The sequence below is a fragment of the Prionailurus bengalensis genome, chromosome E3 (assembly GCF_016509475.1).
Source record: "Prionailurus bengalensis isolate Pbe53 chromosome E3, Fcat_Pben_1.1_paternal_pri, whole genome shotgun sequence".
Taxonomy (NCBI): Eukaryota; Metazoa; Chordata; class Mammalia; order Carnivora; family Felidae; genus Prionailurus; species Prionailurus bengalensis.
Genome location: NC_057357.1, coordinates 18,504,560 through 18,528,440, shown reverse-complemented (window position 1 = coordinate 18,528,440; position 23,881 = coordinate 18,504,560). Strand labels below are relative to the sequence as shown.

At 51.5% G+C, this 23,881-nt stretch overlaps 3 protein-coding genes across 5 annotated transcripts; 2 read left to right on the top strand and 1 right to left on the bottom strand.

The window, feature by feature from the left end:
* Window positions 1-2,851: 2,851 nt before the first annotated feature.
* MYLPF (myosin light chain, phosphorylatable, fast skeletal muscle) lies at window positions 2,852-5,157 on the top strand. Its single transcript, XM_043560068.1, has 7 exons — window positions 2,852-2,981; window positions 3,608-3,703; window positions 3,952-4,027; window positions 4,226-4,330; window positions 4,437-4,515; window positions 4,822-4,870; window positions 4,960-5,157. The coding sequence occupies exons 1-7, from the start codon at window positions 2,979-2,981 to the stop codon at window positions 5,062-5,064; spliced, it is 513 nt and encodes a 170-aa protein (XP_043416003.1). The 5' UTR covers window positions 2,852-2,978; the 3' UTR covers window positions 5,065-5,157.
* Window positions 5,158-5,392: 235 nt separating this feature from the next.
* Window positions 5,393-21,639, top strand: ZNF48 (zinc finger protein 48). 3 transcript variants are annotated; one of them, XM_043560061.1, is made up of 3 exons: window positions 5,393-5,594; window positions 17,712-17,805; window positions 19,021-21,639. In XM_043560061.1, exons 2-3 carry the CDS (start codon window positions 17,727-17,729, stop codon window positions 20,820-20,822), a joined length of 1,881 nt encoding a protein of 626 aa, XP_043415996.1. In that variant the 5' UTR covers window positions 5,393-5,594; window positions 17,712-17,726; the 3' UTR covers window positions 20,823-21,639. The 3 variants fall into 3 exon arrangements, with proteins under 3 accessions (XP_043415996.1, XP_043415997.1, XP_043415995.1); XM_043560062.1 differs by lacking the exon at window positions 5,393-5,594 and adding an exon at window positions 14,687-17,173; XM_043560060.1 differs by lacking the exon at window positions 5,393-5,594 and adding an exon at window positions 17,239-17,544.
* Window positions 5,591-9,509, bottom strand: SEPTIN1 (septin 1). The gene is made up of 12 exons (XM_043561380.1): window positions 9,429-9,509; window positions 8,890-8,997; window positions 8,623-8,713; window positions 8,437-8,523; window positions 8,088-8,211; window positions 7,647-7,781; window positions 7,431-7,548; window positions 6,768-6,869; window positions 6,547-6,646; window positions 6,157-6,322; window positions 5,821-5,911; window positions 5,591-5,706 (listed from the first exon to the last, which is right to left on the bottom strand). Exons 1-12 carry the CDS (start codon window positions 9,507-9,509, stop codon window positions 5,620-5,622), a joined length of 1,290 nt encoding a protein of 429 aa, XP_043417315.1. The 3' UTR covers window positions 5,591-5,619.
* Window positions 21,640-23,881: the final 2,242 nt, after the last annotated feature.

The following is a 23,881-nucleotide window of genomic DNA, read 5'->3' as shown; positions in this document are numbered from 1 at the left end:
CGGAGACAAGCGCAGAAGGGGGGTGACAGTTGGGGATAGCACTGTGAGGGGGCGGGGGCCAGGGACATTACTGCAGCCCTTAGCCAATAAGAGCATGGCGCTGCTTTGTTTGAGTCCTTTCTGGGCTCCCATTCTGTCTGTGTCTCTCTTTTTTAAGTAGGCTCCACACCCAACGTGCGGCTTCAACTCACGACCCCGAGATCAAGAATCGCATGCTCTACCAACTGAGCCAGTCAAGCGCCTCCTAGGCTCCCCTTCTCCATCCAGCTTCAGAGCCACCTCACTCTCGTGGTCTGTGAGACCCTACCACAGATCCAATGCCTTGATCAAGTCCTCTCAACCTCCACTCCGTCTCTAGTTCTCATCTCGGTCTCACAACCAACTTCAATACTCCAAAGCCCAGGCGACTATAACCAGAGCCTCCAAATCCTCTAAGCGACCCATTTCTCTAGATCCTCCCAAGCCCTTAAGTCCTTCTCCTAGCTCCCCAGCTATCTGAGCTCCTCCCCAGAATCCAGGCTCTAATTCCTCATCCTCTGAGTGCCGCCCCCCAGCATTCTAGTAGGCATCCTAGACCCAAACTATGAATTCCCAGTAACAGGAACTCCCATATCTGTATTCTTATTCTTTTGGGTATCCAGGACCTATCCCATCAACTCCTCTCCCCTCACTGCCACACCTCTCTATACTCCTCATTTTCTAAGAAACCAGACCCCAATCTCCTGAGCAACACCCCCCCCCCGCCCTTGCTACCCTAGACCACAAACACAAAGCCCTGACTTTACAAGCCTCTCCTTTCTCTGACCCACATCCCTCTGAGCCTCAGGGTTAGAGGGCCCAAATTTCCATCCTGAAATTTCAGTCAGACCTAGCTCCCAATGCCCAGGTCCTCCTTGGTTTCTGAGTTCTCTTAGGCTACTCACTCCCAGCTCAGACCCAGATCCTGTGTATTCTCATTCAGTGTCTGAATTAGATATACAGCTCCTGATCTCCTCCTCAACTTCCCCACTTTTCATTTGGCCCAAGCTACCTGAGCACTTTCCCTTTTCCCCTCTTTGGAGTTTTCCTCCCCTCCCAGAATCCAGGAATAAGGCTCCTCCCTGGGCCTAGACCCCCATGGTAACCTTATAAGGTGAGACAGCTGTCCACTGAAGTAGGGAGGGGCCAGTGCAGGAGGCCCAGGGCAGCTGCTAAGTTTAGGGTGTCTCCTTCTCTCTTCTTAGAGACAACAGGTGGCTGGGCCCCAGTGCCCAGAAAAGAAAATGTCTTAGAGGCATTGGCATGAGGCTGGAGGAGGGAGACGGAGGAGGCATCTTCCTCAGGACACTGGGTCCTAAAGGAAGCAGATGAAGGAGGAGATGGGTGTCCTTGCCAATCGTGGCCTCCTGGGGTTTCCTCAGCCACTATTTCCCCAGGAGAGGGCACCTCAAAGTCATACAGTCAGCCAAACTTGTTCTTGCCCAGAATGGAGAAAGGGGCCACTGGCCATCCCAGCCCCCCAGGCGGAGGTGACCAAGTAGCAGTCCTCTTGGGGTCTTTGACTCCCCTCTGCTCGGTTCCAACTTTCATAATAGGACCCAAAGAAATGATTACAGACTCACATTCCATTATGTTCTCCTGTTTCAAACCTTTCCAAGGCTCCCAAGTTCTCAACCCTCAGCCTGGCATTGAAGCCCCTCCAGTCTCTGGTCTCCAGCCCCTTGCACCCTCTGCTCAAGCCCCATTACCATTCTGGCAACCTGATCTTTCACTTCTCCAGGCCTTTGCCCGTCTGTGCTCTCTGCTTAGCACACCTGCCCCTCCACTTCCACCTGACCCACTTCTCCTGGCCTTCATAAAGTCATCCCCATACTCCCAGACACGGCTGCTATGCTCTCTACTTCTGTACTCCTGACCAAATGCTGTGAATCATTCTCTGCATTTATCCTGTCTCCACAGCTAGACTCTAAGTCCACCAAGACAGGGCCTAACTATTCATTGTAATGATTATATTTCACTAAACTGTTCCCAAATGGTGTTCATATCCACAAGTTCTGTGGGATGGGAATTAATACCCATTTTATAGAGGGTGGAAACAAGACCCAGGGAGTTGAAGCACAAAGCCCAAACTCACAGAGCAGGCTTTCTGTCTAGTCTCTAGTCCCTGGTCATTCTATGCTTGGCGTTTTTTTTTTTCTTAAAACACCCTCCCCTCCACCATGAAGGGGAGGTAGAAGACTTTCCTATTCTTCAGCTTTCCCAGACAGCTGTCTCCCTTTCAACTCTGCCACTACCCCACAGGCATACATACACTTGACTGTGAACTCCACAATGGGAGTTGAGGGATTGTGCTTGCCAAAATGCACCCATGAAGCACAGCCCAGTGCCTGGCACAGTGTAAGTGCTCAATAATTTTACTGGGTTTAAATCTGGAGGGGTGCCTGGCTGGCTCAGTTGGTAGAGCATGCGACTCTTGATCTCTGGGTTAAATTTGAGCCCAACATCGGGTGTAGAGATTACTTTAAAAAATATACATATTAAAAAAAATAAGTAAAACCATAAAAAACTAACTTCAAAATAAGGAATGTTTCAAAAGTAAATAAATAAATCTGGACCCACCCACTCAGGGATACAGGGGCCTGGTTCATCTCTCCCCCAGTACTGTCCCTCAGATTGGGTCCTCTCTGAACTCTGGCACATTCCAGCCCGCTTTTGGGAAAGAGAACATCCCTTTCTGCCCAGGTCCCAGTGAGACATGCATCCCAAGACCCACTCCCTCCTCCCTCCCTGGGCTCCAGCTGCTGCTTGGCCCTCCAAGAAAGGAGAGGCCCTCAGCTGGGCTATTTTGGTATCTGGGGTGGGCACCGAAAGGGCTAAGGTTACCTTGGAATGTTGAGGGCTCCCTGGGGCAGGACTATATAACCCCAGAGGGACTGCCCCAGGCTGACTCTGCTCCTTTCCAGCCAGAGCCACTGCCTTGCCCCCAGGAGACCGAAGACATGGTGAGTGAGAATCCCCCAGACCCCTCAGACCTCAGGGCAGCTTCACTTTTGAAAAGAACATAGCCGATTCCCAGTCCAGTAAGAGAAAAAAAGATGAATCCTCCCTTTCTTGGCATTACTAATGGGGATCGTACAGAATGATGGCCTAAAGGACCCAACCAAGGATAATCTGCCCAGACTCTCCACTCACAGACCTGTCCCTCTCAAAGCATCCTCTGCACCATTCTGCACTCCCTCTTCCCCAACCCCTCTGGGACCAGCCAGGCAAGAAGTCCAACTCCCATTTTATAAATGAGGAAGTAGAGGTTCAGACAGGGTGAATGAGTAGATTAGGTCACACAACAAGTCTGGGACTCAGAGGAGACAGGCTCAGGGCACAGAGAAGGGGACTTGTTGAGAAGTCCCACTTGTTGGGTAGGATGAAGGACAGGAATTTAGGGATACAGATTTAAGCAAGTCCCCTCAGCAGAGGTCATAAGGAAGGGGAAGCCTAGAGCCAGAAAAATGACCCAAAGAACCTGGGTCATTTAGAAAAATGACCCAAAGAACCCTGAATCTAATCCACTGCCTCCAGAGAGGAGTAGGGATTGGCCCATAGACCCCTCTGCCCATCCCTCACCCCCCAGGCACCCAAGAAGGCCAGGAGAAGGGCGGCAGCAGAGGGCGGAAGCTCCAATGTCTTCTCCATGTTCGACCAGACTCAGATCCAAGAGTTCAAGGAGGTGAGAGGAGAAGGGAGACTGAAGGCTGACCAAAGGCACCCCCTGCTGTTCCTCCCCCCTCATACCCCTCCCTGGAATGTGCACCTGTTTGGGGGGGGGAGGGGAAGGGTTTAGAATTCCTTGCTCCCCTCCCTGCTTGGCATGTAAGAAGACAGCTGGCTGGGGGCCAGAATCTGATCTGCCTGGGATAGGGATGCTGAAGCCCGGCCATAACGGACCTAACCCCTCCCTGCCCCTACCTTGCGCAGGCCTTCACGGTAATCGACCAGAACCGTGATGGCATTATCGACAAGGAAGATCTGCGGGACACCTTCGCAGCCATGGGTGAGCCCCTTATCCCACCCATAAAGACTCAAGACTGAGGAAGTACTGGGAATATGGAAGCCTTGGGTTTCAGCCCTGCTAGCCCCACCTTGGGCGTCAGCCTGCCCAGGCAAAAAGTGGGTGGGATGATCTGAAATTATGGGAAGGATCAACCCTTGGCCCCAGGACCCCACTCCAGCTCCCCCCACCCTGCTCCAGGGCGCCTCAATGTGAAGAATGAGGAGCTAGATGCCATGATGAAGGAAGCCAGTGGTCCCATCAACTTCACCGTCTTCCTGACCATGTTTGGAGAGAAGCTTAAAGGTGAATGAAGTGTCTTGGGTCTAAGCCCCCAACCGCTCCTCCCCAGACCTTTCAAGGACAGACCGTTCAGGGACCCTTCCGCTTCACATGCCCTCTGACCCTGCAGGTGCTGATCCTGAGGACGTGATCACTGGAGCCTTCAAGGTCCTGGATCATGAGGGGAAGGGCACCATCAAGAAGCAGTTGTAAGTGACCCTCTCCAGCTGCTCACACACAGAAAGCCTCCTTAAATTCTTACCAAGGGTTAGGTATAAGGGAGGGAATAAGGGAAAAATTAGAACTGTGGAAATGGGCAATAGGAGTACATTTTGATAGCACATTCGGGAGGGGAAGAGCAAAAGCAGGGAGGCCAGACTGGGAGACCAGTGAGGGATCTACAGTGACTTCGGTTTTGAAGATGATACCAGGAATGACAACAAGGATGAGGTGGGAGGGAGTGGAAAGGAACCACGAAGCCCAGTCTCAACTCCCCATATGTCACCTCTCTCCAGCCTGGAGGAGCTGCTTACCACGCAGTGCGACCGCTTCTCCCCGGAAGAGGTGAGTTGGGGAGGGGCCCGGGAGACGCAGAGGGAGGGGTGAGGGGAGCATACGCAACCGGTAGAAGACGCCCCTGAATCTTTCCCCAGATCAGGAACATGTGGGCAGCGTTCCCCCCCGACGTGGGAGGCAATGTAGACTACAAGAACATCTGCTACGTCATCACGCATGGCGACGCCAAGGACCAGGAGTAGGGGACCCTCTTAGGCCTCTGCTGGCCAATGCCTCCTGCCAGTCCGACCCCCCACCCCGACTCCTAATAAAACTCAACTGGTCTTTGTTTCTTAGCTGCGGCGCCTTCGGTACATTTGTGGGAGAGGGGCTCAGGTGGGATGCCCGGCTGAAACACTGCCTGGCACCAAGGCAGCTCCCAACAAATGAATGAGTAAAGAGTGGCCCGGAGGCCTGGGTGGGGCGGTTTCACCCGCTACTTATTCCCGCTGGGAAAGCGAAGACGCGAGTGGCTTCAGGGAAACTTTTTATTGAAGTCACAACTTGGGGGAAGAGGGGCGGAGATGGGAGTCAGGGGGCGGGGTGGGAAGCGCGGGGCGGGGCGGGGAGGGGCGGGGCCACAGTCGGAGCTACAAACTCTGGCATTGCGGGAACCTGTTAGCCCGAGAACCCAGCGCCGGGGCGGACTTCTCAGTTTGGGGCTCTGGGATTAAGCGCCCGGCAGCCAGAGGCTCGGGGATTGGACAAAAGACGGACTGAAGGCGGAGCCGAGGTAAAGCAGGGCCGGGGCGGGGGCCTCAGAGTGCGTCCGACTGCTCGCCCTGAGTCTGGCTCTGCTGCATCTGGGCCTGCATCTTCTCCAGCATCTCCTGCATGCGGCGCAGCTGTGCGGGGCAAGATTGCAGGCGGTGGGACCGGGCGAGGCCAGAAAGGGACTTCGCAGAGGACTTGGGTTCTTGGTCGGGGAGGGGGGGGTGGGAAGCGAGGTACTTGCTCACCTCTTCATCTTTCTCGCGGATCAACTTCTCGGTCTCGGCCAGAGGCAGCATGGGCAGCGGGATCTCTGTAGCGCTCTGGCGGGAAAGCTTACTAGAGGGCGGGGGGGGGGGGGGGAGGACAGGGAATCAAGGACGGGACCCTTGGTTGTGGGTCACAGCCGCGAGGCAGGGCGTGGGGCGAGGTTGGGGTCTAGGAGGCGGGGCCTTGTCCTTCCAATGCCGTCAGCAAAGTGGGTGGGGAAAGATTCTGGGGGATCGTTCTGGATGGTGAAGGCGGGGTCCGGGGTAGTGAGGGCCGGGCCTTGGGAGCATCTAGGACTGAGCTCGGGCTCTCACCTGCGGCTGGCTCGATCACGCGCCCCAGGCCGGGCCAGGCTTTGTAGGCAGCTGGCCCGGTAGCCCTCATAGAGAATATCGTGGGTCACCTCCTTCAGGTCCTGTAGGTGTGTCTGCACCAGCATCCGTCGCAGGTTCAGGAAATCGCAGTGATGTGGGTTCTCCACTGAGGGGCAGACCGGCGAGCGTCAGGGAGCTTCTTGGCCGGGTCAAGTCTGCCCGGAGTCCTGCCCCCACTCTAGGTGAGGGTCTGCAGTCCAAGGACCCCTCTTTTGATTCTTAAGACCCCCGGGACCGGAGATCGTCCCAACTTCATGTGTTGGGTGCTGTTAACTCAGCGGCGTTCTGGGCTCCCTGTTGGCCTCAGAACGCGTGCCCCACCTTACTCACCCTCCACAGTACCCCAGGAGTAGCGGCGTCCCCTCACTGGACGGGTCCCACCGTCCCTCACTACCTCGCAGGAACCGACGACTGCGAAAGGGATGCTTTCCTGGAGGGCAGAAGTCAGGGAATCACCGTTGGCCCCTCCTGGCCAGAAACCTCTTTGTCAGCTTCCACCAACACCTCCTCCTCCCCTGCTTCTCTGCCCCTTCCTCCTTTTGCCTCTGCACCTTCATCTCTGCATCCTGCCTCTTGAAGTCTTCGTCCTCATCAGAGTCACAATCGGGAAACTGGTAGATGTTGATCTCCTCCTCCTTCAACTGGTCCCGGATCTGGGAGCAGACACAGAAAGAAACACAGAGGCTGTGAGCAGCAGACATTGCCTGGTGGGAAACAGTGAGATACAGGTCCTGGGTGGTCAGAGACAGAGAGAAAGACATGAAAGACAGAGATGGTGAGAGGTGGACATATAGGATACCCCAAACCAAAATCTCAAAGGGGTGCCTGGCTGGCTCAGTCCGTGGAGCATGTGACTCTTGATCTCGGGGATTGTGAGTTTCAGCCCCATGTTGAGCGTAGAGATTACTTAAGTCATTGGAGTGGGGGTCATTATCCTGGGGCTGGAGGGCTATCAAGAGTGATCATATCTTTGCTGCCACTCTCAGGCCTTAGCAAAGCATCCAGCCCAGGGGTTCCATTCTGAGCCTCCAGAGACACAGCTCCTTCAGTCAGCTTACTCCCCATATTCCTCAGGAATTTTCTCCCACAGACTAGCCTGACACATCATGTTTCCAAAAGGCTAGCCCAAGATCAACGAAGTCAAAGCTGAGTTCAGGTTTGATGGCGACTTTTGGTTTCATGTAGGGCCAAAGGTCAGAGGTCACCAGACCTACCCTCTGCTTGAGGGCCTGGGTTTCCTTAGGCATCAGGGCATCTGCTTTGGCAATGACTGGGATGATGTTGACCTTTTCGTGCACTGCCCGGAGAAAGGCCACATCTAGGGGACGGAGCCTGCACCGAGGGATTTGGTCAGGGTTCAGTCTTAAGCCACTGAGACCCTCCCCCACCCCTCCCCAAACACCCCAGTCCCCCAGGGTATCCCCCCAAACCCTCGGCCAAAGGGTGAGATGAAGTAGAGGCAGCAGTGGACACGGGAGTCCTGAATGTTCTTCCGGTTCAGGCCACTCTCATCCCTAAGATACTGCTCAAATTGCTCCTCAATAAAGCGCACTACAGGCAGCCAGCTAGGGTATGGGAGGAGAGAGTACAGTCAGAGATGAGGGGCCACAGCATAGGGAAGGGGCCAAGGCTAGCCAGGACTTAGGGGGGGGGCAGGGGGACTTGTTTCTTTGGCTCCAACTAAAGACATCAGAGGAGATTGGCAGGGTGTCAGGAAACACTGGGCACTTTGGGTGCATGGACACCAGAAACAGACCCCACCTTTTGGGGAGGGCAGGGGCAGAGCAGACCAGCCCTGTAACTTATCCCTTAGTCTTCATAGAGTAGCCATACCGGGAAGCTTAGCCCCCGCTCCTTCCCCTGCTCCTCACCAGTCTGAGCAATCCACTGAGTCCCCAAAGCCAGGTGTGTCCACCAGGGTCAGCTTCACCTTTATACCCCCCTCCTCGATCTCCACACCCCGGCGCTCAATGGTCAGCGTTTGTGTCAAGCGAGCTGTGAGGACAGAGAGAGGACAGGGAGCTGGGTAGGGGCCTGAGACAGGACTGATCTCCGTTCTCAGAATCACAGTTGCCCCCAGTCATTTTTCAGGGGAGTCTCAAGAAAGCAGCGAGCTGCCTGAGTCCCCCAGAAAGTCATGGGAGACCCAGATGAAAAGAAAGAGAGTGCAGCCTGGGGATGGGAGAGACAGAGAACCTGGAGAGGACGGGAGGATCTTACCACTGGCCTCTGGCAGGTGCCGGTCCTCATAGAGATTGGTGAGAAACAGGCTGTTGATGAGGGTGGATTTTCCCAGGCCTGACTCCCCTGTAGACAGGACAGGTCCTCCTGGTCAGGTGAGGAGACAGCCAGAGTGGCTTGAGGACCCCCTCCCCCCACCGGTCCCCTATACAAAACCCATCAGACCTGCCACCATGAGTGTGAAGTCAAAGCCTTTCTTGACGGACTTGCGGTGCAGCTGGTTGGGGAGGGCGGCGAAACCCACATACTCCTTGTCCTGTTGGTGGGGAGGTAGACAGTATGAGGCTGCTGGGGGCAGCAGGAAGGGCCCTCCGGTATAACCTGACCTCAGGAGCGAGAAGTCAGCCTACTGTGGGTTGGCCTGGATCTGGCTACTCTGGGGGCTGGGGGCTGAAGGCAGAGATGCCTGTATTCCTGGGCATAAGAACTCACCATGGTCCTGCTAGCTGTCGCTGCACCTGCTGTCTCTCCCCACTTCCTCTGGTGAGGCAGGAAGTTGAGCGTGGCAAAAAAAAAAAAGGGGGCGGGCAATGTAGGAAGCTGAGATGCTCAAACTGGGCCGGAGAGGTGGGGAAAGCCAAGACCAAGAATACCTGGAGTTCTCACTTACGGGATCCCTTTGGCAACCCCACCCCCACCCCCCACCATGGGAAGCTTCAACCCCTCGGTTCTCTACACACCTTTTTCCCAAGCCCCCACTGTAGCCCCATCACCCTGGTGGGAGGTGGGTGTAGGCAGAGAGGAAGGAAGCAAGTTAGTATCTCTAGTAAGTGAGATGAAGGCTTTGACTGGGATGGTTAAAATTTTTTAAAGTTCCCACGGTCTACGTGGACCAAAAATCATAACAAGATTAGAGGTGGGAGGGGCCGTCAATTTTCCTTACCAGCTCAACTGATTCTTAAAAGGACTTCAAGTCTTTGGACACCCCTGGCAGAGATACCGTACTTTAGAATCCTGGCCAAGGCACTCACCTGCTCTAGCCCCTTCAGGGGCTTCCCAGTGGCCTCAGAATTAAGTCTGAGTTCTGGCCTGGTAGTCAGAGCCTTCCACATCTGGACTCATCACCCCTTCTCTCACTTGCCCTTGGAGAGTGCCCACATCCTTTGTTCTGCCCACATTGAGTTTTTTCTTCTGGTATTCTTGATCTTTCAAGGGTTTGATTCAAAGATCTTCCTCTAAGAAATCTTGCGCAACTACCCCAGGCAGAGTCATTTTCCCTCCTCCAGACCCTAACACCTTTCACAAGCCTCTCCAATGCTCGCATTTGTTTATCTGGCTATCTTTTCTACTGGCTGAGCTTTCTGAGGGCAGGGACCATGTTCTCTTCATTTCTATGTCTTCGGTGTCTTGCACAGGGCCTGGCACAGAGAAGGTGCCAATAAATAATATACTCGATGAATGAGTGCGTAAAATAACAAGTGAATGAAGTTGGTCAGGGCCAAAGGCTGGGAGGCTGCGGAACATATAAAAGGAGCCTTGCTTTGGAGGCAGAAAGAACTCTGCAAACCTCAGTTCTACCACTTACTACGTGACCTGGGCAAGTCATTTGACTTCTCTCAACTCCATTTTCCTCATGGTAAAATGAAATACATGCATTTCCACTTAGTTATCAGGACTCAAGCAGTTTCAGATGACATGTGCTTTGGAATCAATCAGCTACATACACAAACCCTGGCATTAGACTTTTACGAACCGAGTGACCTCTCTGAGCCTTTACAGATGATCTCCTTCCTATGGCCTATTGGGCCCTGCTTGATCTGGATCCTGTCTACTGCTCCAACCTCATTTTCTTTTCCCATTCCTTGTGGTTCTATTTATTATTTCCCTATTAACCCCTGTTGCGAACTCAACTGTGTCCCCCCGACCCCAAAATCATGTGATGGAGCCCTAACCCGCAATGTGATTGTATTTGGAGATAGGGCCTTTAAGAAGGTAATTGAGGTTAAATGAAGTCATAAGGGGCTTCAATCCAGTAATAGGGCTGGGGTCCTTATAAGAAAAGACACCTGTGATCTCTGCGCAGGCCCAGAGGAGGGGCCATGTGACCATGTGAGGACACAGAAGGTGGCTCTCTGCGACCCAAGGAAACCAGAAATCAACCTCGCCAGAAACCAACTCTGCTAGCACCTTGATGTTGGACTTCGGTCTCCAGAACTATGAGAAAGTTGATGTCTTTTGTTTAAGATTCCTAGTCCGTGGTATTCTGTTATGGCAGCTGAAGCAGACTAAGGTAGCCTCATAGCTCACTCCTATCCCTTGCCCTAAGGCAACCACCCTAATGTGCTTTGTGTGTAATTTTTTGCTTTGTATACATTTTGAAAAATGTGTAGTATGCAGTGCATGTTGACGCAAACGGTTATATATCTATGAATATGTATTTGTTAACTTTTTCATTCATCACTTTAAAAAAAATTTTTTTTTTACTTTTTTTTTTAACATTTATTTATTTTTGAGACAGAGAGAAACAGAGCATGAACAGGGGAGGGTCAGAGAGAGAGGGAGACACAGAATCCGAAACAGGCTCCAGGCTCTGAGCTGTCAGCACAGAGCCCGGGGCTTGAACTCATGGACCGTGAGATCATGACCTGAGCTGAAGTAAGACGCTTAACCGACTGAGCCACCCAGGCGTCCCAAGACAGAGTAAAAATTTTTAAAGTTTTGTTTTCATAATCCCTACACCCAACATGGGGCTCGAACCCATGACCCCAAGATCAAGACTCGCACGCTCTTCTGAGCCAGCCAGGTGCCCCCATTCAGCGTTATTTTTTAAGATTCATCCATGTTGCCATGTGTCTATCTTACCCTTACTTCACACTCATTTCTATTACTGTCCCCTTCATGTAACCTTGGAGAAAACCTCTCTGAGCTTTACTTTCTTTATCTATCAGATAGGATTGGAATCTCCTGCCACACAAAACTCCAATGTTGTGCGAGAGTCCTAGGATTATGGAGACATCGTGATTAAGAAATGTGTGATCGTGGCCATCTGACTTTAACTTCTCTGTGACTTAGTTTCTTTATCTGTTAAATGTTAATAATTCTACCTCTTAGGGTCACAGTGGGGATTCTATGGCCTAATCCACATTAAGCTCTTAGTTGAGTACCCAGCATATGAGATGAGCTCACGCAGAATGCTAGTTATTGCTAGCAATACTCGAGCCGAGGGGTGTGACATGTCATCATCTCAAATCTGCTCCTTGCTGAGGATCCAGACAGTGAATCAGTCAGGGTTTCGGCCCTCTGGGGAGACAGAGACAGCCACAAGTAAGTGTGTCACAGAGCACTGGTGCTAAAAATGTAGTGTAACAAGAAGATAAACAGAGTACTTCGAGAAGCCAAGGGAAGGGCTAATTATACCCCTCCTCATGCCACCACAGCTCTTTCTCCAGCGTTTGTTATCTCCCCGAGCAGCCCTAAGGTCTTAATTAAAACTCTGAGCTCCTCCCCGCTGCTCTCCACAAGTGCAGTTGACCCTTGAACAACACGGGTTTAGACTGTGCAGGGCCATCTATATGCAAATTTTTTTCTTTTTTTTTCTTTTTTTTTTTTAGTGTTTATTCATCCTTGAGAGAGAGAGAACACAAGCAGCCGAGGGGCAGAGAGAGGAGACAGAATCCCAAGCAGGCTCCAGGCTCTGAGCTATCAGCACAGAGCCCCATGTGGGGCTCGAACCCATGAAGCATGAGATCATGACGCTAGCCAACGTCAGACGCCCAACCGACTGAGCCACTTAGGTGCCCCTATGAAGATTTTTTTTTTCAATAAATACAGTACAGTACTATAAAGGTATTTTCTCTTATGATTTTCTTTTTTCTTTTTTTATTTTGAAGAGAGAAAGAGAGCATGTGGGGGTGAGGGAGGGGGCAGAGGGAAAGAGAGAGAATCCCAAGCAGACTCTATGCCCAGCGTGGAGTGTGATGGGGGGCTTGATCTCACGACCTTGGGATCATGACCTGAGCCAATATCGAGTCAGAAGCTCAACCGACTGAGCCACCCAGGAGCCCCTCTTAAGCTTTTCTTAATATTTTCTTTTCTCCAACTTAACTTTATTTTAAAACACAGTATATATACACAATATGGGTTAACTGTTTATCTTGTTGAGGCTTCTGGTCAACAGTATTTCATTAGTAGTTAAGTTTTGGAGAAGTCAAAAGTTGTACGTGCATTTTCAAACTGTGCAGAAGGTTGGCGTCCCTAATCCCTGCATTGTTCAAGGGTCAATTGAATATCCACTTGGTTTCCAGAACCTTCCTATCAGAAATAATTGGCCTCCTTCTCTTTACACCTTCCACCCCCTTGCATCTGCCCTGGGTTCAAACTGATCAGGTCTTCCCTGAGTTATTGAAGAGCCTTTAAGAAAATAACATGTATATTCATTTATTTGCTGTATAATCAACACATTCTTACAGAAAAAATAGAAAATGCATATGGAATAGAAATGTGTGCATCTAGGGGCACCTGAGTGGCTCAGTTGGTTAAGCATCCAACTTTGGCTCAGGTTATGATCTCACAGTTTTTGAGTTGCAGCCCCGCGTTGGGCTCTGTGCTGACAGCTCAGGGCCTGAAGCCTGCTTCGGATTCTGTGTCCCCCTCTCTCTACTGCTCATTTGCTCTCTCTCAAAAGTAAACATTTAAAAACAATTTTAAAAAAGATATATACATCCAGTATCACTACCATGGTATAACCCTATTTTGATGTTTATCCTTCTAGATTCTCTCCTAGCTCTATAAATGTGAATAAACATATTTACAAAACTAGGATCATACTATAACTTTGTTTGGAATCCTGTTTTTGTCACTTCATATGTTTTGTACACTGTTCTATAGTGAATACACATCTATATATTATTTTTTGACATGTTCGTTTATTTATTTATTAAAAAAAATTTTTTTTAACATTTATTTATTTTTGAGACAGAGAGAGACAGAGCATGAACGGGGGAGAGGCAGAGAGAGAGGGAGACACAGAATCAGAAGCAGGCTCCAGGCTCTGAGCCATCAGCCCAGAGCCCGACGCGGGGCTCGAACTCACGGACCGCGAGATCGTGACCCGAGCCGAAGTCGGACGCTCAACCGACTGAGCCATCCAGGCGCCCCTGTTCATTTATTTTTAGGAAAATGACATTTAACAATTTGATAAGAGTGCTTTTTTTAAGTTATTTTAATTCCACTCAGTTAACACACAGTGCTATATTAGTTTCAGGTGTACATTATAATGATTCAACAGTTCTACACATCACCCAGTGCTCATCACGACAGGTGCACTCCTTCATCCCCATCACCTATTTAGTCAATCTCTCCACCCTCCTCCCCTCTGGTAATCCCATCAATTTGTTCTCCATAATTAAGAGTCTGTTTCTTGGTTTGTCTCTTCCCCCTCCCACCCCCGCTTTGTTCATTTGTTTCCTAAATTCCACATGTGAGTCAAATCATATGGTATTTGTCTTTTTCTGATTGACTTACTTCATTTAGCATCATATTCTAGCTCCATTCATGTCATTGCAAATGGCAAGGTTTCATTCTTTTTTATACCTGAATAACATTCCATTGCATGTACATATCACATCTTTATCCATTCATCAGTTGATGGACATTTGGGCTCTTTCCATAGTTTGGCTATTGTTGATAATGCTGCTATAAACACTGGGGTGCATATATCCCTTTGAATTAGTGTTTTTTTAATTCTTTGAGTAAATACCCAGTAGTGCGATTGCAGCATCATAGGATAGTTCTATTTTTAACTTTTTGAGGAAACTCCATTTTTCTGTTTCCCACAGTGGCTGCAACCAGTTTGGATTCCCACCAACAGTGCACAGGAACTCCTTTTTCCCTATATGTTAGCCTACACCTGTTGTTTCTTGTGTTGTTGATTTTAAACTTTTTTTTTTAAGTTTATTTTTGAGAGAGAGAGAGTGAGCAGGGGAGAGGCAGAAGAAAAGGGAGAGAATCCTAAGCAGGCTCCACACTGTCAATGCGGAGCCCGATGCAGGGCTCAAACTCACGAACTTCGAGATCATTACCTGAGCCGAAATCAAGAGTCAGATGCTTAACCGACTGAGCCACCCAGGTGCCTCTGATTTTAGACATTGACAGGTGTGAGGTGAAATCTCATTGTAGTTTTGATTTGCATTTCCCTGATGATCAGTGGTGTTGAACATCTTTTCACGTGTCTATTCATAGATATTTGGCATTTAGATTGATTCCCATTCTTCCCAGTGATAAACAATGCTGAAATGGGTTGGGCCTGTTTGTGGTGCCATCGTTGTGTACTTGTCCCATTTCCTTAGGGGAAGGGGAATTACTGAATCAAAGGAAGTCACGTATCTAAGGCATTTGTGCATATTAACAAATTGTCCTGCAGAAAAGGCTCTCGGTTTGTCTAGTATAGAGATGACATGAATTACTAGTGACATAATATTCATTTACATGCTTATTATTCAAACAAATGTGTCCAGTCATTCATGTTATAAGGTTTGGGGCCTGTTCAGAGAAAGGAAGATCCTGCCTTGACATTCCTATGGGCAATATATGGTGGACAGTTTTCTCATTTAATTATCTAGATTCGTTCTTTTTCATCTTGCCATCAAACCTGCATAGCTACCTAAGGCCCCACCTTAGGTAGACCCTAGAAGGGCTTCTGTATCTTTAGACCGGGGTTCAGGTTCAGACTTAGTGACTCCAGGCTTTCTCTTCTCAAAGTCAAAGCTAGCTCCAAGAGTGAGTATGGTGTGTGGGCTGGCCGCCTTTCAGGGGAGGGTTCCTCCGAGAGGGGCTAGCTCTTTGCCATTTGGTACCCTCTTACCTCTGTTTGCTGGTACAAGTGCCTGACACATGGGGGACCCCCAGGAAATGTTTGTGGAGCAAATGAATAAACATACCACTCTAGCTTCCACTGCTTTCCTATTATGTAAACTCATGACATCGTGACACATTAAAACAGAACTATTCTCTATTTTCCTCTTTGAGGGTAGGTCTTAGCCATCTTTGGATCTCAAGCTTCTAGCACATAGTAGGTTTTTGATTAGTGTGTAGGCAACTGTTAATGTGGGGGCGCATCTCTCTTCATTCAGCCCCCACCTCAGCCAGCTCTGGACTTTGTCGAAATCTTAGTTCTGTCAGGATTAGCTCAAAAATGCCACCTTCTTTCTTGGTTACTCTAGCCAAAAGGGTAAAAGCTGATATTTTTTTGGCTCAATGTTTTATACATATTACACATATTAATCCTCAACCATTCAAATTCGGTATTATCATCCCCATTTTACAGTTTAGGAAACAGAACTAATTTCCGCAGTGTCAAACAGTAGTTAAGTGACAAGGTCAGGAATCAGACTGCATAAATGGCCTTAAAGACAGAGTCCACAGCCACTAAACTCTACAGAAGGTATCTCTCTGCACTACATTCCTATTATATTTTGTTCGCCAGATTGGTATAGATCTGTCTCATCGTCGCCACATCTCCATAGTCTACTGGATCAAGAGCTCCCTGGGGAGTTTCTTTGTAAGTCCAGGGAGTAGACAGTGTCTAGATATTGGTTCGTGATGCTTAAGTATGTACTGATTGATTTGTGGTCCTAGTTTCTGTGTCTAATACCCATGAATAGGAGGCATCGAGAACCATGCAGACTCACTCCCAATTTAGAATTCTTCCTGCTCTCGCACAGTATCTTGAACTGGTCCATGTAACTCACACCCTTACAATTCTTTTTCATGGTTTGTGTACTTGCCCCTTAAAACTGGTAGCATCCAAGGATATATCTTACATGTGTTTCACCTCCTTATCCCAAACTCTTGGCTTAGCACTGAGGTGCTAATAAATTGTGAATTGATATACAAACCTCTGTCACCCCTCACTTATCAGATAATAAACAAACACTTCCAAGCACTCCCCCCTTCCCCAAAGGCAAGCTTGCTGAGTACAGATACTGGGGATCACGCCCCAGGGTCCACTGGAACGGCCCACCAAGCTAGGAACGATAGTTTAATGTTTTAGCCTCTCCCTGGGTGTGGCCTTTGTAGGGTTGTCGACCTGTCCCTAGTCTCCCTGTGGCCTATTTCTTTGTGTCTCTATCTCTTTGTCTCTGCCAGTTTCTCTGTCTTTTGTTTCTCTGCCTCTGGGCCTGTTTTCTCTGCAGATTCCCTTCCTTTTCTTATAGCTCTTCCGACTGTGCTCCAATAATTTCATCTATCTCTTATGTTTCTACATCTCTTTGTCTCTGGAGGCCAATCTTTTGCTCCTGTATTTTTGGTTCTCCGCTCTCTCGGTCTCTCTCGGCTTTTGCGTTCTGACTGGGGGTTCTTAGGTTACGACTTTGTGTCTGGCTCAGGGTCTCCGCCCCGGGCCTGATTTCAAAGGCTGACTCTCCCCAGCATTTCCCAGGCGTCTGCCTCTAGCCTCTAGCTGCGGCTCAGGCTTCGGTCTCCCCGAGCCCAGCCCCCATCCCCACCCCACCCCCGGCCCCAGGCCTCTCGGACCCGCCGCGCTTTGTTTCCTGTGTCTCGGCGCCCCGCCCCCGCCCCGTCTGGGGTCTCCGCCGCCCTTTGTTTGCCTGGGTCTCTCCCCCACCCCTTTCCCTGGGTCAGTCTTCGATCTCTCTTTGTCTCTCCGGGCCAGGGTGGCTGGCGCAGTCGGCCAGCCCCGGGGGTCGGCGCAGGTGGCCCGACACAGCGACAATTAGGAAGAGTCTTCGGCCCTCATCACCCGGCTCCGGCCCAGGAGGTACACGGTTAATACCACCGAGTTCGGGCAACTGTCCTCGGCTTAGAGTAGCCCTCTCCGCGGCACGCGGCCTTCCGCCGGCCACCGAGCGCCGGCAGACGCGGGCGGCCTCCACAGGCTTGCAGCTCCTCCCAGTTCCTAGAGCGGCTTGGTGCGGCCTGGCGCTTCCGCTTCCCGTCCCCGCCCCCGGCGGCCGCCCCCGGGACGCCTGGGTCCGAGCCCCCTCCCCATTTGGCGCGGAGCCCGCATACCCCGGCCGCCGGCGGCTCCGGCAGCGAAACCCCGCCAAGGAGCTCGTGAGGGCGCCGGTGTGGCACAGCCGGAGGCGGCTGGGAGGAGAAGGGGGCGCTGCGGGCCGGAAGGAGCAGCAGGTGCAGGGACGGCCGGCGGCGCGGGTGGGGGTCACCGGGAGCCGCACCCCGCACCTCGGACCCGGCCGCTGCCCGGTGCCCGCGCTGGCCGGCAGAGGGCAGCGACAGGGTGCCGCGGGCCGCACATGGCTGTGTGACCGTGGGATTGTGTCTGTCCCCTTGCTCAGGGCGGCGTGCGGGCGATGGAGCGCGCGGTGGAGCCCTGGGGCCCGGATCTCCAGGGCGCAGAGGAGAGGGAGCAGCTGAGAGGCGCCCGCACAGGTGAGGGCCGGGGCAGTGTCCCGCCACGGGCAGGTAAAGGCTGGGTGGGGACTCCGGTGCCGGGCTGTGTCTGGCCGAAGCCCAGAAAAATCGGACGTGAACCGTGCTTCCAGGGGGAGGGGGAGGGGAGCAAAAACCGAGGGAGGGAGCCAACGTTTCTGAGCACCTACTGTGCGTCAGGCCGTGAAGGGGCATCATCGCAAGGACTCTCCCCACTCCTGGAGACTCATCAGCAGCCTCACAGCCTCTGCCCTACTTCAGGCCTCTTTCTGTCTCGTCTTGACAATTGCAAAAACCTCCCCACAGCCCTTTTCTCTTCAGTGATGCACTCAGCAGCCACATTGATCCAAGTCCAGATGTAATCCTGTTTGCCTTCTCAAAAACCTTCCCTAGTTCCCTTCTGCCTGCTAATTAAAAGCCTTAATGTAGTGTTCGATCTAGGCCTTACATGCCTAATCTAGTCCCAACATCCCTTTCCAGCTTTATCTTCCATTCCTCTCCATGGTTTACTCTTTTCTGTGCTGTGAAAGCTTCGCCCTATCTCCTTATTTCCTCTTTCTCTTGTGACCGCAGTTTTTCTGAGCCCACAATTATAATTATTTGTGCTTGATCTTACCTCTCCTAAGCATTTTGAGGGACAGGTGTGGGTCTGGGTCCTCCCAGGTATATGCAAGATAATTGAAGTAATACATTACACAATGGGCTAATATAAGAAGATATAATAGAAATAGTAAATAGTAGGTGTTCTATATAGAGACAGTATAATGTAGTGGTTAACACAGGCCTGGAAATCAGACAGACCCGAGTGAGAAACATGGCTTTAATACTTCCTAACCCCATCGCTGCTTGGCCTTTTGGCCAAGTGTAATATCTGTTCTTACCAGCGTGATGCTTTATAACCTTAAGCAAGTGGCTTAAGTTCTTGGAATCTCCATGTCTATAAAATGGGAGTAGTAGTAGCATTGTATCATAGGATTGTTTGCAAGGATTCAATGATGAGTAGTTCAGTGACCGGCATGTATTAAGGGCACGTTGACAGGAAGTTACCATTGTTGATGAGAGGCAGCAATAATAAGTATTTCAGAAGTTCAGAGGAGAGAGGGAGAGACATCCTTGTGACTACAGATCGCCAAGGAAGCCTTCCTGGGGAAGGTGCCATCAAAGATAGGAGCTGAGCCAAAGGGCAGGGTCTACTACTCCCTTTTGTCTCCCCAGGTTTAGGGAGTGAGAATGTGGAGATTTCTCAGCCGGATGAGTTTGAACATCCCCCCCAGGAGGATGACTTGGGGTTCAAGGAAGAGGAAGATCCGGCTCCAGGTCATGAAGTAGGAAATGCCTCTCTCAAACCTGAAGGCATCCAGACCTGGGATGACTTGTGGGTCCAGAGAGAGGGACCGGGAAAACCTCAGGCTCGGGACAGAGGTCCCCGGCTCCTGGGAGAGCCACGCTGGGGCCAGGCTAGCGATCGGGCTGCCGTGTGTGGTGAGTGTGGCAAGAGCTTTCGGCAGATGTCAGATCTGGTGAAACACCAGCGGACCCACACAGGGGAGAAACCCTACAAGTGTGGGGTCTGTGGCAAGGGCTTTGGGGATAGCTCTGCCCGTATCAAACACCAGCGAACTCATAGTGGTGAAAAGCCCTACAGAGCCCGACCACCAGCCCAGGGTCCCCCAAAGATTCCTCGGTCCAGGATCCCGGCTGGTGAGCGCCCCACTATCTGCGGTGAATGTGGCAAGAGCTTCCGGCAGAGTTCTGACCTGGTGAAACACCAGCGGACACACACGGGTGAGAAGCCCTACAAATGTGGCATCTGCGGCAAGGGCTTTGGTGACAGTTCTGCTCGTATAAAGCACCAGCGGACACACCGGGGGGAGCAGCCACCCCGGCCCGTGGTGCCCAGACGGCAGCCTTCTCGAGCAGCCACGGCAGCCCCACAGGGACCCAAGGCCCAGGACAAGCCATATATCTGCACCGATTGTGGCAAAAGATTTGTGCTCAGCTGCAGCCTTCTGAGCCACCAGCGCAGTCACCTGGGGCCCAAACCTTTTGGCTGTGATGTGTGTGGAAAGGAGTTTGCCCGGGGCTCAGACCTGGTGAAGCACCTGCGGGTGCACACGGGAGAGAAGCCCTACCTGTGCCCTGAGTGTGGCAAGGGCTTTGCCGACAGCTCTGCCCGGGTCAAACACCTCCGCACCCACAGTGGGGAGAGGCCTCACGCCTGTCCGGAATGTGACCGCACCTTCAGCCTCAGCTCCACCCTCCTCCGCCACCGCCTCACTCACATGGAGCCCCAGGACTTCAGCTTCCCAGGCTACCCTTTGGCCCCCCTGATCCCCAGCCCACCCCCCAGCTCAAGCCCACCCCCACCTCCTCTTGGCACAAGCCCCCCACTGACACCTCGAAGCCCTTCACACTCAGGTGATGGGCCTTTTGGCCTGCCTGGCTTGGAGCCAGAGCCCGGGGGCCCACAGGCTGGGGAGCCACCCCCACCACTGGCAGGTGACAAGCCCCACAAGTGCCCTGAGTGTGGCAAGGGCTTCCGCCGAAGCTCGGACCTGGTGAAACACCATCGTGTGCACACAGGGGAGAAACCCTACCTCTGCCCTGAATGCGGCAAGGGTTTTGCTGACAGCTCGGCCCGAGTCAAGCACCTCCGCACCCACCGAGGTGAACGGGCTCGGCCACCACCACCATCCACTCTCCTGAGGCCACATAACCCCCCTGGCCCAGCACCCATGGCCCCTCGACCCCGAGTCCGAGCCCAGCCCTCTGGACCCAGCCAGCCCCATGTGTGTGGCTTCTGTGGGAAGGAGTTTCCCCGGAGCTCAGATCTGGTCAAACATAGGCGAACACACACTGGGGAGAAGCCATATAAGTGTGCAGAGTGTGGCAAAGGTTTTGGTGACAGTTCTGCCCGAATCAAGCACCAGCGTGGGCACTTGGTCCTGAGGCCCTTTGGGACAGGGGATGGTCGGGCAAGGCCCCTCAAAGAGGAGCCGCCAACAGGACTGGAATGATGGGGTCCAGGGAAGGTGGAAGCCCAGGAGACCAAAGGGAGGGTATCGGCTGCTTAAGCAGAGAAGAAAGGGCCGGGGAGGTGGTGGGAGGGAGAAGAAGGGGAAGAAATGGGAGAAAGGAGTGAATAGATAGAAATAGAGATTGGAGACAATGACCTTGAAGCTCAGGAAACTGTCCTGGCTGGGCTCAGTCAGGATCTTGACAGTGTGGTCTATACCCCCAGCTTCTAGAACACTGCCTTGTACTCTGAATAGTGTAGGCACTCAATAAGTACTTGTTGAATGAATAAACTGGCCTTAGCCTGAGGGCCCTTAAAGAACTCTAAATTCCTGCTGCCTCTTAACCTGTTAAGGATTGCTCCTACCCAACCTTGCCCTTAGGAGACCAGCACCCTGGCCAGCACCAAACAGGATTTGACCTGTGTTTACAACAGCGAGACTTCAGGAGTTTGGGGTGGTAGAGAGGCAGGAGTATCTTGAACCTTCTGATGGGGAGAGTGTTGCTGTGTGGACTGCAGTACGAAGGCTCAGGCCCCTGGACATGGCCTTAGCCAGGAAGGGCGCTCTTGGACAGCCCAGACCCATCTGCCCTGGAGAACCCCAACCTGACCTGACACCTGGATACTGGCAGAATAGACCAGAGACAGCAGAAGGAGCACTCCTACACTCGATGCCAAGCCCAGGTCCTGGTGGACGTCAGCAGAGACAAACTGGCTGGGAGAAGGGCAGGACTGGAGTGAGGAGAGGCCAGGGAAGCTCCAAGGCAGGACAGCCACATTTCCATGTATCTCCTTGCCAATAAACTTTCTTGTCTGAAGCTTGGACTCTGTGCTTGTGTGTGTGCGCAGGATGAGGGGTGGAAAAGATGTCAAAGCCCCACCACAGGTGAAGCCAGGTGTAACCCTGTGAGGGTCTCTTGCCTTCTTTGAGCCCAGCAAATAAAGAAGTTGGAATAGTCTGCCGCTATCTAGGTGTGACATCTGGTTGAAAAAAACAGCCACCAGGTTTGTCAGCTGATGCTCCTGACTGACTTCTGGCTGTCCACGGGCGCCACCTACACCACAACGTCGAGCGCGGCCCCTAAAAGGAAAAACTCGGCGCCACAGGGCGGGCTGGGGTGGGGGGGTCGGTCCGTGAGCGCCGTTGCTATGGCGACAGGTACCCGGGGGAGGGTGGCCGTCCGTCTAGTACAGGCACAGAAGTCCCCGACACTGATGCTGGGCCTACTGGGAAACGCCACCTCCCTGAAGCCCTTTTTTATTTATCGGGAAACAGGTCGTTTGACTGCATAGTCCAGAGGGAGGGCAAAGGGGATGCCTCTTTAGTCCCTGGAAAAAAACAACCATATATTCTCAGCGACCCATGCGTCATTAGGAGCAGGACTACAATTCCTAGCTTTTTCCGAGGAGGGCGCCAATGGGGAGGAAAAGAGAAACTGACCTGATTGGCCAGGGACAAAGAAGACGAGGGCAGTTAACCCATCTGAGAAATGAAGTACAAGACCGCTTAGCAACTTCGCGAGTTGGGCGTCTCCGCTATTCTGCGTGGGGGGAATGGTCCCCGGATAGACGCTCTCGCGAGATCGTAACCATCCGCCGGGCTTCCCTAGAAACCAACGAAAGCTTGCTAGAGCGCCCTTCCTCCGGGTCTTCCCACCTCTGCCAAGTTGTTAAATACACTCTCGAAACCCTAGAATGCTGCATTCAAGCCTGGGGTTCTTGGAGACTTCGGTCCTTAAGTGCACACACACCCACAGATCTGAATGGAGGTCTCCGGGGGTGTTTGGAAGATCGCCCCTGCTGGGTTCCGTGTTTCCCTTCCCAACCAGTCGACCTCCAAGCCAGCCTGCAGCGAACTTTGTAAAATTACATCTGACTGTGTCGCTCCCCTATTAAAAACCCTGCCGTATTTCCACATTTCTCTGTAAAACGTAACTCCTTGGCATTCAAGTTGGCATTCAAGGTCTTCCATTTGTGTGGTTTCCGCCCTGTGCCTCTCAAATATTGCTCCGTTTGCATGGAATGCTCATCCCCATCCCCACTCCCTCCCCCTTGTTAACCTCTCCAAGTCAGAACACTTCAAGCATTACTTTCCCCCACAAGCCTTCCCTGAACCTCCAGCCTGGGTTAGAATCTACTTATTCTCAATACTTAACACCTGCAGAACTTCTTGAGGCTAATTAGTCACTCAACAGCATTACCTACTGTGTGCTGGGTATGGGGGATAGGAGGATGAATAAGACAAAGTCTCTGCCCTCGGTTTCTATGCAGAAGATGGACGTTGGCCAAATAATTCCAAGTGTAGTAAGGACTCTACAGGAAGCAAACACACAGAAGAGAATCCTGCCCGATTCAAAGGCCTCGCCAAAGAAGTGGCAACTAGAAGCTAAGAAAAGGAGTGGGGGATAGGATAGGAGCTGGAGTCTTCTAGGCAGGAAGAAGAGTATGCACCAAGTCTTTGGGCACCCAAGAATTGAAGTAAAGTTCTAGTGAGTCTTAAGGCAAATAGTGAAATGCAGAGGGGTGAGGTGTAAGATGAAGCCTTTTCCAAATTCAACTTTCTACCCCACCCTCCCCCACCCCCACCCCATCCTAACAGCAGCCTGGCACACAATAGGCCTCACTGAATACTTCGGTGAACGGTGTCCTTGAAACATGGTGGGCTCTTCATAGGAGTTTACAATCCCATAAACTGCTACTTCCTTGTCAATGTAGCAAACTCCCACTCATCTTTGAAGGTCCTTCACATTTTTCTCTTCAGCGAGGGCTGCACCCAATAACCACTCCCTTCCAAGGGGGTTATTCAGTTATTCACTCATCTTACTATGCTGCCGGAACACTTAAATACCTATTGTTTTCCCTTTCATATATGTATATGTATATGTATTCATATATATATATATATATATATATATATATATATATATATATATCACAATCTTTTTTTACTAGACTCTAAGATCCTCAAGCACAGAAACTAGATCTGAGTCCTGGTAAATGCTTGTACACATTTGTAGAGCAAATGGACAGAAGCCCTCTTTTTCCTTTTTCGCAAGCATC

Bases quoted from the DNA above. Each gene is read 5' to 3' on its own strand.
- SEPTIN1 (XM_043561380.1), bottom strand. From the start codon at position 9,509: ATGTGGAAGGCTCTGACTACCAGGCCAGAACTCAGACTTAATTCTGAG. The intron at 8,998-9,428 runs GTGAGTGCCTTG...TGAGCATCTCAG, and splicing joins CCCTGAAGGGGCTAGAGCAG to CTTCCTACATTGCCCGCCCC. The intron at 7,782-8,087 runs GTGAGGAGCAGG...CCCATACCCTAG, and splicing joins TCAGTGGATTGCTCAGACTG to CTGGCTGCCTGTAGTGCGCT.
- MYLPF (XM_043560068.1), top strand. The intron at 4,028-4,225 runs GTGAGCCCCTTA...ACCCTGCTCCAG, and splicing joins GGACACCTTCGCAGCCATGG to GGCGCCTCAATGTGAAGAAT. The intron at 4,516-4,821 runs GTAAGTGACCCT...ACCTCTCTCCAG, and splicing joins GGCACCATCAAGAAGCAGTT to CCTGGAGGAGCTGCTTACCA.
- ZNF48 (XM_043560061.1), top strand. From the start codon at position 17,727: ATGGAGCGCGCGGTGGAGCCCTGGGGCCCGGATCTCCAGGGCGCAGAG. The intron at 17,806-19,020 runs GTGAGGGCCGGG...TTGTCTCCCCAG, and splicing joins GCTGAGAGGCGCCCGCACAG to GTTTAGGGAGTGAGAATGTG.